The sequence below is a fragment of the Acomys minous genome, assembly GCF_964271855.1.
Source record: "Acomys minous genome assembly, chromosome: 11".
Classification (NCBI taxonomy): Eukaryota; Metazoa; Chordata; class Mammalia; order Rodentia; family Muridae; genus Acomys; species Acomys minous.
In genome coordinates, this window is record NC_140492.1 from 110,735,409 (window position 1) to 110,749,858 (window position 14,450).

Consider the following 14,450-nt stretch of genomic DNA (forward strand, 5'->3'; position numbering starts at 1 on the left):
TTGTTCCCCTCAGAGCAAGTGCTGGAAGCCTCTCTGACTGTCTCCCTTGGAGCAGGGTGCTGGAAGCCTCTCTGTCTCCCTCGGAGCAGGGTGCAGGAAGCCTCTCTGACTGTCCCCCTTGGAGCAGGGTGCAGGAAGCCACTCTGACTGTCCCCCTTGGAGCAGGGTGCAGGAAGCCTCTCTGACTGTCCCCCTTGGAGCAGGGTGCTGGAAGCCACTCTGACTGTCCCCCTTGGAGCAGGGTGCAGGAAGCCTCTCTGTCTCCCTTGGAGCAGGGTGCTGGAAGCCTCTCTGACTGTCCCCCTTGGAGCAGGTGCTGGAAGCCAGCATGCACATGAGAACGAGCTGTCACACAGCTTGGCCTCTGGTCCTCAGCTCTCTGAGTCAGCTCCTCTCTGAGCCCACAGTCCAGCTTATAGAGGTTGTTGTGGTTTCCTGACTCACTGCTGACTTCCCAGTGGCACGGGTCTCTCACAAGCATGTGAGCTTACAGAGCGACACCATCATCCTCAGCCTTCCACCAGACTTTTTAAAGACACTCTGCTATTGTCTCCTCCTTGGCCATTTCCCTTCCTCTTACAGCCGGAACTTCCTCACGGCAGGAGCCTCTCAGGGCCTTCTGAGGGAGGCAGGTCTCATGTCCCATAATGACTGGATCTGCTTTCCCAGGAGGAAGAGCCTGGAGTCGGAGCTGCAGCTCTTGCCTGCTGTGTACCAACAAGCTTGATTCCCAGTGCTGCAGAAAACTTTTTTTAAATTAAAAGATAGAAATCTTCTCATTTCTACACTACTAAAAATTCCATGTGGCAGAGCCTCATGTAGCTACCAGCTCATTTGTTCACCTTTCTCAAATGTTCGCTGTTTTTCCTTCTTTACTTTCTTATCATGTCAAATTAATTCAGCAGACTTTTCAAGTGTGTTGGGTGTCTCTTAGCACCAAACCAAACTAAGCTGGACTCACTTTTTTTCTCCTCTTGTACAACTGACAATTTTGTGATGAATTCTGCTCGTTGCTGCCACTGAATCCCCAAGTTAACTAAACAGTTCCCTTCATTGGCTGACCCATGATGCTCTTCATCTTGGGGTCTCCTGAGGCTCACTACCTAATTTTTTGTTTTATTTTATGATAACTCACAAAGCTAATTTTTATTCTTTACACTCTAGCTGTTTGTTTTCTAATAAGATTCATTGATGATAATTTCTCCAGTCCTGATTTTTAAAGTACTCTGGGGACTGGAGCGATGGCTCCGTGGTTAAGAGCGCTGGCTGCCCTCCCAGAGGTCCTGAGTTCAGTTCCCAGCACCCACATGGAGGCTCATAACTGTCTACAGCTGTTGTCCCCTGGGGCCTGATGTGCAGATGTACATACAGACAAACACCCACAAGCATAAACAAATACATCTTTAAAAACATAAAATTAAGTTGTCTGTCATACACGCAAAGATGACAAATGGTTTCTGGGTTTGTTCTGTCCCTACAGGCACAGTGTCCGTCCTCTATTTGATCTTCCTTGTTACCTGGAAGGCTATCCGCTTAGGGTTCCACCTGGAATTCCACTGGTTTATGCCAACAGAATTTTTCGTACCAGGTGAGTTTGTGAAAATGAGAAATTACTAAATGTTACTAAACATTAGTAACTAGTTTACTAATTACTAAACAGTAATGTGCTCTTTAAGGTAACTACTGTAAAATGTTGGTCTAAACAGGTAATATAAGCTCGCACCTGCCAGTTTCAGCACTTGAGAAGCCGTGATAGAGGATTGCCTTGAGTTCTGGGCCATAGAGGGAATGAGAGACTGGCCCAGAAAAACAAAAAATAAATAGATAAACAACACAGAGCTACAGTTGGAATTTATGGCAGCTAGGGGTAACCAGGACTCTATTTTCAACTTCACATTTGAAGTCCATTTAATTTATAATGCACTTGAAAAATCAAAAACTTATTCTATAGACATTTCTCAGGAACATAAAGTCAGAATGCCAGAGGCTTAGAATATCGTGATGCATGTCCATAATACTGCTCATAAAAACCATTGTTCCTAGCTGGGCATGGTGGCCTTTAATCACAGTGCTCAGGAGGCAGGGAAAGTAGGGTTGCTATGAATTTGAGGCTGGCTGGTCTACATAGTGAGTTCTAGGCTAGCCAAGGCTACATAGTGAGTTCTAGGCTAGCCAGGGCTACATAGTGAGTTCTAGGCTAGCCAGGGCTACATAGTGAGACCTTGTCTCCAAAGAGAAAAAGAAAAAACATTGTTCCCACTATAGGTTTTTTCTGTTTGTAATTTTATTGTTTTTTTTTTTGTATGTGTGTTAAGATTATGATTATTAAATGGATTTTACACATGCCCCATTTCTCCTCTTGATTATAATATGACAATTTATTTCACCCAAACTTAAAATATATAAGACATGCTGGGGAGGTGGTCTTTAATCCCAGCAGAGGTAGGTGGATTGCTGTGAGTTCACGGCCAGCCCGATCTACAAAGCAAGTCCAAGATAGCCAAGGCTAACACAGAGAGACCCTGTCTTAAAAAACAAAACAAAACAACAACAACAAATATGTATATACACATATAACAACACATATATATACACACATACACACACATATATATAATATGACATTAAAAAACCACCAGTAATACAATGAGTAAATAAACGAATTATACTAAATGAGAATACAGATAAAAAATGAAAAGGATTGGGTGATGGTGGTGGCACATGCCTTTAGTCCCAGCACTAGGGAGGCAGGAGCAGCTGGATTTCTGTGAGTTCCAGGACAGCCAGAGTTACATAACAGAAAGATCCTGTCTCAAAAATACTGAAGGGGGGTTGGGGTGGGGCAGTATTGAATTCTTCCACTGATTAACATAAATGGCCAGGATATTGTTTTTTTAATATTATGTCTATGGTGACTTATTAAGTGATAGTGAGGAAAGTGTCTATTAATGGTAATACACTGAAAATGGATAACTAGTGGACCTAGAAAGAAGACACAACAGTTAAGAGTATTTGTTGCTCTTGCAAAGAACTCAGATTTGGTTTCCAGCACCTGCAGTGGCAGAAGGCAACCAGCACCTATAACTCCACCCTCAAGGGAGCCATGTTCTGTAGGTACCTGCACTCACATCTGCATATTCACACAGACGTGATTACATCTAATTAAACATAAATATAAATATATTTCTGAAAATGTATAACCAGGGAAAGGATAAGTAGTTACCTGGGAAACAGAAGAAATTTCTCAGTAGATTGTAGGTCATTCGTTTCCCATTGTCCAGTTTTATATAGTACGAATGGGAAATAATGAAGATTAAACAAGGTATATTTTCATAGTTAGGATTCCTAAAATTACTAAACTGTAATTAAAGACAGAAGAATGAAATTACTTTATTTATTTGCTTATTTATTTATTTATTTATTTATTTACATACCACAACATGTGTGTGGACATCATAGGACAGCTTTTGAGAATGATTCTCTCCAACCTCTGAGTTACTGAGTGTCTTACTAGGGTTTCTATTGCTGCAACAAAACACCATGACCAAAAAACAAGTTAGAGAGGAAATGGTTTATTTAGCTTACACTTCCACATTGCTGTTTATCACCAAAGGAAATCAGGACAGGAACTCAAGCAGAGCAGGAACCTGGAGGCAGGAGCTGATGCAGAGGCCATGGAGGGTGCTGCTTACTGGCCTGCTCCCCATGGCTTGCTCAGCTGCTTTCCTATAGAACCCAGGACCAGCAGCCCAGAGATGGCCCCACCTACAGCGAGCTGTGCCCTCCGCCATTGATCACTAATTAAGAAAATGCCTTACAGGTGGATCTTTTGGAAGCATTTTCTCAACTGAGGCTACTTCCTCCCTGATAACTCTAGCTTGTGTCAAGTTGACGGAAAAACAGCCAGTATACTGGGTGTGGAACTCAGGTTGTCGGTTTTAGCACCAAGTGCTCTTACCGGGAACATCTCACTTGCCCTGTACTCTTATCTCTAACCCTTTATATTTTAGTAAGTCCGTCCTCAGCCTTGCTCTCAGGTAGTATTTGGGGGTGGGGTTAAAGCTCTACTCAAGCATTTAGTCTACTTTCTTCCCTCCTCAGAGACTTTTACCTTCTAACTAGTGCCATGCAGTCAACTAGCTCTATATAGTGTCTGTAGGGTATCCAGTGCCCATCCTCCATGAAGCCCGTTCTCATGTGCCTAGCTCTTGCCTCCTCCCTCCCCACCCCCCCTCTCTCTTTCCCTCCCTCTCCCTCTCCCTCTCTCTCTCTCCCCCTCTCTCTTTCTCCCTCTCCTTCTCTCTCTCTCTCTCCCTCTCTCTCTTTCCTCTCTCTTTCCTCTCTCTCTCTCCCTCTCTCTCTTTCCTCTCTCTCTCTCCCTCCCCCCTCTCTCTCCCTCTCTCTCTCTCCTCTCTCTTTCTCTCTCTCTCTCCCTCCCTCCCTCTCTCCTCTCTCTCTCTTTCTCTCTCTCTCCCTCCCTCTCTCTCCCTTCTCTTTCTCTCTCTCCCTTCTCTCTCTCTCCCTCTCTCCTCTCTCTCTCTCCTCTCTCTCTCTCTCCCTCCCTCCCTCTCTCTCTCTCTCTCTCTCTCTCTCTCTCTCTCTCTCTCTCTCCCCCCCTTCGATGTCTGTGGATATGTCAAGCTCAAACTGACAAAAACCAAATACATGTTTATTTGTTTGAGCGTCCATCCCTGTCCACCAACCTGCTCGCCTTGTTCTTCTCCCAGCCTCCTCCATCTTAAGACAGAAGCTTCCGTTTCCCAGCTGCTCAGACACTGTACAGTCTCTAACTGTTCCCCATCCACTCCCAATCCATCTGCAGAGTGTGTCTGTTTTATTTCTAAGAACAGTCGATAATCTTAGCATCTCCACCAAACAGAACTATGTCGAGCTATTAATTTCTTGCCTGGATTATACTAGTGCCTTCCTAACTGATTTTCTCTTCTCCACCCTGAACTATTCTACCCCCAGCAGCTGGAGTAATACTTATAAAACAACCCAAGCCAGCTATGGTGGTGCATGCCTTACAGGATCTGCAGTTTGCGGCCAGGCTGAACTACACAGTAAGCCTTGTCTTAATGCAGAACCAACAAAACACAGACTTCCTTAATGATTTCCCATCTCATTAAGAACGACACCAAGTCTTTATCATAGCCCTTGGATCCAGTCTGCTGTGACTCTATTCTTCCCGACTTAATTCCCTACTCCGTTCCCTCACTCCAACGACACTGGCTTCCTCGCTCTTGTATGAAAATGTCCAGCACATTCCTAGCTCAGAATTTGGCATGCGCTGGTCCTGTGCATGAATGCCCTGCTTTCTCAGAACTCTGACTACCTACCAACCCCCAGTCGCCTCGGGACTTTTCTTTAAAGCTCTTGTCAGTACTAAACCACGTATGCACATACCTGTGGTCTCTGTTAATAATTCCTGACTTAAATGAGTCTCGATCTTGAGGGGGGCGGGGCCCAACTTATTCTAATCCATTTGGTTCCTGAGTTTCACAAAGCAGCAAAAGTTAGAGTAAAAGGAATTTATCCAGAAATGTTTCTAAATGTTTTAGGTTCTTGAATTCAGATACCAAATATTCATTTTCTGCTTACATATCTGTTTTCTTTAACTGGGATATTACTCTCTGAGAATAGGAGTATTATTTTTGTTTTTTAAACTTTTGTATTACTGCTGTATCCCCAAATCCTATAATATTTCCTGGAACTCACTGAGTGTTAATAAGAAATAAGTGTTGAAGTTCAGTGAGCTGACCCAGCAGGTAAAGGTGCCTGCTGCCATGCCTGCCGTCACCCCCAGCTTAGTCTCCAAGACACACAGTCCCTGAGGAACCAGCTCCCTCAGACTCATACACACACGTAAACAGAAAGTAAAATAAAGATGTAAAGAAATAATTATTGAATAAGTAAATGTGTTTATTTTACTTCCTCCTAAATCCCATTAAAATAGAGTAAAGACACGTGATACAAGAAGCCTGGGAACCCGTCCCAGATGAAGGGAGAACAGGGGACGGCCCAAGTGGGAAGCCAGGGCAAACTGCAAGAGGTAGACAGATGCCCCGAGGGGGACTTTTTCAAAGAAAAATAGTACAAAAAATTTTTGGTGTACTATATAGATTGAGAGGAGAGAGTTTATAACTTTTTTTTCTTTTTAGTTTTTAACTCTTGAATAAAATTTGAGGAGGAACTAGTATTAACTAGATAATTAAGGAACTAAAAAAGAAAAAGTTATTTATTTTCTCCAGAAAAACAGGTCATTGAAAAGGGTTTTTATATAAAAGGAAATTAATCACAATATATCCCACGGCTTACAACCAATGAAGACAATGCTTGCTTAGCACGTCTGATACCCACGTACATTATAAGCACCAACCGTCACCTGTGGCTTCTGCTGTGCTGAGGATGGAATCTCGGTCTTCCGTCATGCCTGGCACACGCGCACTTTAGTGACTGGGCCACATCCCCAGTGTTTTTTTTTACCATTTACAGTTTTTGCTCCATTGGATTTTTTTCCCCCAGGATTGGAGGCAGACATGTAGCCTAGGCTGGCCTAATGCACTGTGCACTCTGAGCTTAGCCTTCAATCCTACGTCTCCTGCATTTACCTTCACGGTGCCATGATCACAGGTCTAGGCCACCATGCCAGGCTAACAATTAGTACACTGAAAACTGCAACTAAGATGACATTTCTGAGCTAGGCATAGAGGCTCATTACCTGTAATTCCAGCACCCAGGAGGCTGCACCAGAGGGATTTTCATAAGGTAGAGGTTAGCCTGGGCTACAGAGTAAGCCCTATCTCAATCAATCAATCAATCAATCAATCAATCAATAAATCTTTAAAACTGAGTTCAGAGACTTTAGACATTAGTTCGCTCTCTCTCTCTCTCTCTCTCTCTCTCTCTCTCTCTCTCTCTCTCTCTCTCCCTCTCTCTCTCTGCCTCTCTCTCTGTCTCTGTCTCTCTATGCCTCTCTCTCTCTCTCTCTCTCTCTCTCTCTCTGCCTCTCTCTCTGTCTCTCTCTGTGTGTCTCTCTCTGTGTGTCTCTCTCTGTCTCTGTCTCTGTCTCTCTCTCTTTGTCTCTCTCTCTCTCTCTCTCTCTGTGTGTGTGTGTGTGTGTGTATGTGTGTGTATGTATGTGTGCCACACCTTGGCATAACAGGTATCTTTCTCAATCAACATGCAGTCTTTTTTGAGGCAAGGTCTCAAATGAACCAGGCCTGTGTGAGTTCACTTGACTAGCGAGGCTGTCCACGTAGCCCTGCGGATCCTCCTGTCTGCACTTCCCCAGGGCTGGGATGCTGCTGCTGTTTGGTTGGGTTTTGTTTTGTCAAGCATGTTGCTGGGGATCTGAACTGAAGCCTTGATGATTACATGGACAATGCTCTGTGGACTGAGCTTCCTCCACCCAAGCCCAATCTGCTATTTCCATTGCGTTCTTCTGTTCCAATATAAATTTTTCCTGCTCGTGCGTTTTGAAGAGTTTTGTTGACAGCAGACTACATTTTAACCACACATTAATGCCTAATACTATCTCTAAATAAAATAGGCTGTCCAGCTACTTCTATGTATATTTCCTACTTTTGTTTTTTGTTTAGGAGCTTTAATACTGAAGCAGAATATTCATATGTGAAAATTTGTATATTTCATTTTCACCAGCTGTATCTGTCACCTAGCCAGCATCCTGATCAAACCGCCAGTGACAGGATCTCCTCATCCTCCCACAGTCACAGCCTCCCCATAGGAGTGACACCCGCAGACTGATTTGCTTTTTAACATCATATAAGTGGAACATACAATATATATTCTCTGGGGTCCGGCTTTTTCAGTTACGTTACAGTGTGAGATCAGTCCATGCGGGTGCAGGTGCTGTATGTAGGTTACCGTCACTGTCACTGCAGTGTACATCTGCCATAGTCTGTTTTGTCTTGTGCCACTTAGGAGGATCTGAGGGTTGTTGAGCAGCTTTGCCCAGCAGTTGTGCACACTCAGTTCCCTTGTTTGTGGTGGTCGCTGCTCCAGGTCCTTGCCAGCGTTTGTCTTGTCTTCCTTCTGACGCACCTGTATTTGTTACCTTGTGGGTCTTAATTTGCATTTCCCTGGTAGCTAATAAGAGTAGCACCTCTGTCTGTCTGGTTGTTTGGGCAGGGTTTCTCCGTGCAGCCCAGATAGCCCCGAACTCCTGGCTGCCCTCTTGCCTGCTGGGACTGTGGGTGTGTGGCGTCCTGCCTGCAAGGTGGCACTTCCCGTCTGCCTCTAGACATGTGCACCTGCTCTTTGGTAAAGTGCTTCTTGGAGCAGTTTTCTATTTTTCATGTTTTAACTTATATTTCTTTATATATTCTGGATATGAGTACTTTGTCAGACAGACAGACAGACAGACAGACAGACAAACAGACAGGCAGATATTGAAATTAACTTCTCCCTATCTTCTTCACTTCCTAGTGTTTGAAGTCAGTCTGTGGCGCTTGCCCATGGCAGGCAAGCAGCATGAGCTCCATCCTTGCACTTGCTTGCATCCTTTTGATACACATTTTCCAAATAAAAGATTAAGTGATTTAAAGATGACTAGAGGTTTAGGCCTTCTTTAAATTCTTTGTGAACTTGTCTTTTTTAATTATGATGTAATAATCATAGCTTGAATATTATAGTCATTGAAAGGCATATTTGGCATATTTCTCCATAATATGTATGTGTGTTTATAACTGTATTATTCATAATCATAAAAGTGAAAGCCACCCAATATGTCCCTGGTGAGTATACAAAGTAGGATCTTTCACTATGGTGGAATATTACTCAGGGCTAGAAAGGAACAAAGTACTATAATTCTGTATATACTAAAAATCATTTAAATTTACACTTTATATCAGTAAAACATATATGAATTATATTTTAATAACACTGAAAAATCTTAGTTTTTAAAAAATTGCTCAAAAAAAGTATTTGTGTCAGTTAGTTGTAAAAGCCTTAACTTGAAAAGGACCAGGTTTACAAGGCATCATAGACAGAGGTTGATTTCTGTGAGACCAGTCAAAATAAAATTAATAGATCTCAACTCTGAAATAGTTTTAAATAGAATTTTGATCATGTTCTTCGGTTCTGAAAAAAGTATTTCTGCTACATGTCACACAGCGTTACATTACAACATGACCCACTGCCCTCCGAGAGATACCAGTTAATCAAAAGACAACCATAATAAAAAGAGACACGCAGGGGACACTGGAGAACAAAGGGACTGTATATACAGGGGGAGGCAGAGAAGGGACCTCAGAGGAATTTGCTAAGAGCCAAAAGGGGACCTCTAAATGAGAAATTGGAGAATTCTCAGGGATGGGCCAGGCACAGTTGAGGCCTGAAGTAGCATGACTCATTCAGGAAATGGAGAGAATTTCAATGGCTCCAGTGAAAGAATACTTGTTGAGAAAATGGTAGGAAGTAGACTGAAAAGCCTTCTTTTGAAAGCTAAATATAACTCTAAAGGCCAGTCATGACCTCCTCCTCCTCCTACACTTGAAGATAGGCTTTTATGTCCTCAGAAGACGATCGGGAGAAGGAAGAATAGTCCTATAGTTCTCTCTGCTTGAACATAGAATTTATAGTGAAGCAGTCATGATTCAGTGCCACCCAAAAAAAGGAGAAGGTCAGGGGTGCTCTTGCCTCCCTGTAGTCACTCTCAGTCAACAGTGGGACACTGTTGGGACCTTTGGGGCTGGGCTATCCCTGTTCATCCAGTGCTCGCCTAGGCTGCAAGAGACCTTGGAGTTGATCCTCAGCGCCACATAAAACTAAATACGGTGACATACACAGACACCTCTACTCCCGGAGAGGTAGGTACGGGTGGATCCTGTAGTTCAGGGTCATTCTGAAGTACATAGAGGACTTAAGGCCAGCCTGGGCTACATGAGATCCCATTTCTAAGCAAAAAAGGTCTAGTATGGACACACCGCAGATGATAGCTGAAAGCTTCATAGTAAATGGCCCGGGCCTCGAATCCCTTCCCACCACCCGGTTTCTCAGACCACTTCCAGTACCAAGAGGGATCAGTCTCGGGTCTCCTGCAGCAGGCACCAAGACGGAGTCAGAAGAACAGGAAGTGTAGTGGAGCAGCACGTCTGAAAGACGGGAGGGATTAGGAGCAGGGCCAAGCACAGCTGAGATATGTAGGAAGGGAGGAAGGGAAGGAAGTGGATTGGACAGAAGTAAGTTCAGAAAGTCCTGGCCGTCCCACTGACCCTAACGCAAATGCTGCCTCTAGAACAACCTAAGGCTACACAAATGTTCCCAGACCCTAACACACTGCAGCACTTAGCTGTCCAGTGGGAGCATGCCCAGTCCAGGAACAGGGCAGCAGACACTCAAGGGCAGCGGCCAGAAGCCATCAGCTCACAGCTTCCTTGCTTAGGCTCTCACGTAAAGGGAGGTCTGAGTGTTGAACTTCCATGACAGTGTGCCCGAGTACAGGAATATACATTTGTCTTGTAGAAACTAAAGTACTCATAGGCCAAATGTATGTCTGTTTTGCTAATGTGGATGGGATTGTTTGTTTTCCTACAGCTTCTAACCAGTTACTGTAGGTATATAGGGAGATGTTGATGGGGCAGGGCAGCCTTTTGAGACAGGGTCTCCCTCTAGCCCAGTCTGGAATGTACTAAATAGCGAGGCTGACCCCAGACTCAGCCTATGAAGTGCTTAGATTACAGCCATGAACCGCTATGACTGGTGGGTTTCTTTCTTTCTTTCTTTCTTTCTTTCTTTCTTTCTTTCTTTCTTTCTTTCTTTCCTTAGTTGCTTTCCTTTAGATTCCAGCTACAGAGTTTGTCAGTTAATTTTCTGTTAAAAATATCAGCAAGTAATTTCCTCTGCACATGACTTTGTCATCATTTTCAAAAATAGTGCTTTTGTAATCGTGTGTGTAATGCTATTATTAACTAGAAGTGATCTCAGTTTATTAAGGGGTGTTTTTAAAAGATTACTTTAAAAAAATTTTAAAGCTACAAAGGAAGAATTTGCCTAAGAAATATATGGTGAATGGCGTCCACGGATAAAAAATATAGACGAAAGCTGACAGACAGGTAACATGACAGAGTAATCCAGGCATGGTGCCTTATGCCTGTGGCCTGTGCATTGAACTCAGGAGGCTGGGACAGTAAGAAAAAAACAAGCAAAATAAGAAAAGAAGAAAAACAGTAAATGTTTAGTGGCCTAAACATTTTGTTTAGAGCTGGTGAGATTCTTAGTGGCTCTCGCGTTCTGTCCTAACACAGTGGAGCGCAGTCAGTGGCCCTTTCTACAGCTCTGCTCTGTACATCAAGCTGGCCCTGAGGTAGGTTGTTCTCTGCTTTGCCACATGTTTTGCCTAACCCTATCAGTATAGCCAAGTGAACTGTAGTGTCACTCCACATTAACTAATTTCACTTATTCATTACTTACCTCCAAACTATGTTTATAGAGTGTTATTTTTAGGAGCTGAAGAGATGGCTCAGAGGTTAAGAGCACTGGCTGCTCTTCCAGAGGTCCTGAGTTCAATTCCCAGCAACCACATGGTGGCTCACAACCATCTATAATGAGATCTGGTGCCCTCTTCTGGCCTGCAGGTGTACATGCAGGCAGAGCACAGTATATATATAATAAATAATTTTTTTATTTTATTATTATTTTTGTTTTTGTTTTTTGAGGCAGGGTTTCTCTGTGTAGGCTTGACTATCCTGGACTCACTTTGCAGACTAGGCTGCCTCGAACTCACATGGATCCACCTGTCTCTGCCTCCCAAGTGCTGGGATTAAAGGGGTATACCACCACCACCTGGCAAGAATGTTATTTTTAAGTAGCCGTATTTATTATAGAAAATTTAAGTGGTTAATTTAAAATAAATCCTAGAAACCAGAGATAATCAATGTAGTTCTGTCAACATTTTTTCTTTCTTTTCTTGAGTACATAATCTATAGCTGTTTATGTGCATTTTTAAAAAACAACAGCAAAGCCGGGCGGTGGTGGTGCATGCTTTTAATCCCAGCACTTGGGAGGCAGAGGCAGGTGGATCTCTGTGAGTTGGAGGCCAGCCTGGTGTACAAACAAGTCCAGGACAGCCAGGGCTACACAGAGAAAACCCTGTCTCGAAAAATCGAAACCAACCAACCAACCAAAACATCAGAATCCTTCTTGACATACTGCCTGACTCATAAACATTTATCCTTGTATTAAATCTCAACAGCATCATTTTTAAATACTGCATCCCACTGCAAAACTGTATCTTAGTATCTTAGTTTATCCAGGATTTTTTGTTGTTGTTGTTGTTGTTGTTGTTGTTCTTTGAGACAAGGTTTCTCTATGTTATCTTGGCTATCCTGGACTTGCTTTGTAGACCAGGCTAGCCTCGAGTTGACAGTGATCTGTCTGCCTCTGCCTCCCGAGCGCTGCGATTAAAGGCATGCGCCACCGCGCCTGGCTTTCCAGTAATATTTTAAAGACATGTGCTTTACATTTGTCACACAAGAATCATAAGTGGCCATTTTTCCTCTCTGATTTCTAGAGGAACTTTTCTGACAAACAAGGTATTCGAAGAGTGGAAGATTTTAGAGTCATAGACAGAGCCTGAATTTAAATCTAGTTGTGGGATCTCAGCTAGGGACAACTGAAAGTCACAGAATGCACATCCCTTAATTCCTTTCTTTCATTTTAAATATTTTGATCGCATATTATGCTCACCTTGAGGGACTTTATAAGCACTTAACTATTCATATTCCCTGGGGGGGGGGGATATGATAATAAGGAGGGGATTGATTTAATAGCTGATAATACTTGTTTTTTACTTGACACTTTAACTTTTTTTCCTTTGTCTCCTTTTCTCCTAGAGATAAGATTTCAGTTTCCACAGCTGACTGGAGTGCTTACTCTTGCTTTCTTTATTCACAACTGTATTATTACACTCTTGAAAAACAACAAGAACCAAGAAAATAATGTGAGTAGTTTACTGAAAACTGACTGTGATACTTCCTAAGGATAAACTTTAATCAATGTTTGAAGCACTTTATATTTTGAGTAAAATTTTACAACTTATTTTTATGCTGTTGTACTTTTTAACTCTATTTTATTTTGGTTTCTTATGCCTTTAGCTCCTTTCCACCACCTCCCCAACACTGGGTAGAAGTGAAAGAAGGTTAGAATGGAAAGGAGGCGGAGCTTTCTTTAGCTCCTTCTGGCTGATTAGAGTTGTAAGGTTCTTGGGGCAATTTGATTCTCAGTCCTCAGTCCGCAGAGCTTCCCTCGAAGTGTCCTTTCTCCCCCCCCCTCTCTGGGCTCTCATATTTATACCTCTCAGAGTCTTCAGAATTAAACTCTCTGCGGCTGGCAAAGATCCCGCTCCTCTCTGAGCCACAGGAGGCTGTTATCAGCTGTGGACAAACTAAAGGCAGTCCCATGTCCCCCACTTGGGATTAAACAAAAACATATTTAAATAACATAACTAAGTTTTAAAAGAAACCAAAACTTCCACTGCATTCCTACATCTTAATTTTTAAGCTTAAATTATAGATCAGTGGCCAAGAGTATGGAAATTTTAGATGGTAAATATTTTAAGCTTTTCAGGCTATATGTTCTTGTTACAGCTACCCAATCCTGCTACTGTGGCATGAAAATAGCCACAGATAATAGATAAACAAATAATAGTATCAATGTTTCAATAAAGCTTTATTTACATAAACAGATAGTAGGTCACATTTGACCCATCGACCAGAGTTTACCAGACTGCTATGGAGAACTTATTTGAAAAATAAAGAGTATAGCTAATAAAATTCCAATAATAATAATAATAATAATAATAATAATAATAATAATAATAATAGAAGATACTAAAGAAGATAAGAGAAAGAGAACAAAAAATAGATATGAAAAAGAAACTAGCCAGGTGTCTTTAATCTCAGCACTTGAGAGGCAGAGCCAGGTGGATCTCTATGGGTTGGAGGCCAGCCTGTTCTACAAAGTAAGTTTCATGTCTCAAAAAAAAAAAAAAAAACCAAAGAAAACATAAAATAGCAACCTAGTAGATTTAAACTCAATCACATTGATAATTGCACTAAATATAAATGGCCCAAGCACTCAATGAAAAAAATTACCAGATTTGTTAAATAAAATTAATTATATGGTATCTTTAAGAACATTTAAATATAAAGATACAGACTTGGAATACTATAAGACAGCACACCAGTGTTACTAGCAGCAAGGTGATAACGCCAGAGTCAAAGAGGAATGATCATGTTGTGGTCCTTGTGGACATATTCTCCTGGAAGTACCATGCAATGCATATAAAATCTACATTTGAGTAAATGTCCTAGTAGGAATAAGTGCGTCCTATCTTTGAATTAGATCTTGCCATTTACTAAAATTATAAAAATATTAGTTAGCAGTATATTTATTCTTAATTACTAATAATGTTATGTTACAAATAAAAT

At 42.1% G+C, this 14,450-nt stretch overlaps 1 protein-coding gene across 9 annotated transcripts in view; it reads left to right on the top strand.

The window, feature by feature from the left end:
• Positions 1–14,450, top strand: part of SLC38A9 (solute carrier family 38 member 9) — a 78,928-nt gene that overhangs the window by 46,959 nt on the left and 17,519 nt on the right. For all 9 annotated transcript variants that reach the window (XM_084801026.1, XM_084801034.1, XM_084801028.1 and 6 more), the window contains 2 exons: positions 1,481–1,588; positions 12,855–12,961. In XM_084801026.1, the coding sequence (XP_084657152.1) occupies positions 1,481–1,588; positions 12,855–12,961 (215 nt within the window). The remainder of the gene's footprint in view (positions 1–1,480; positions 1,589–12,854; positions 12,962–14,450) is intronic.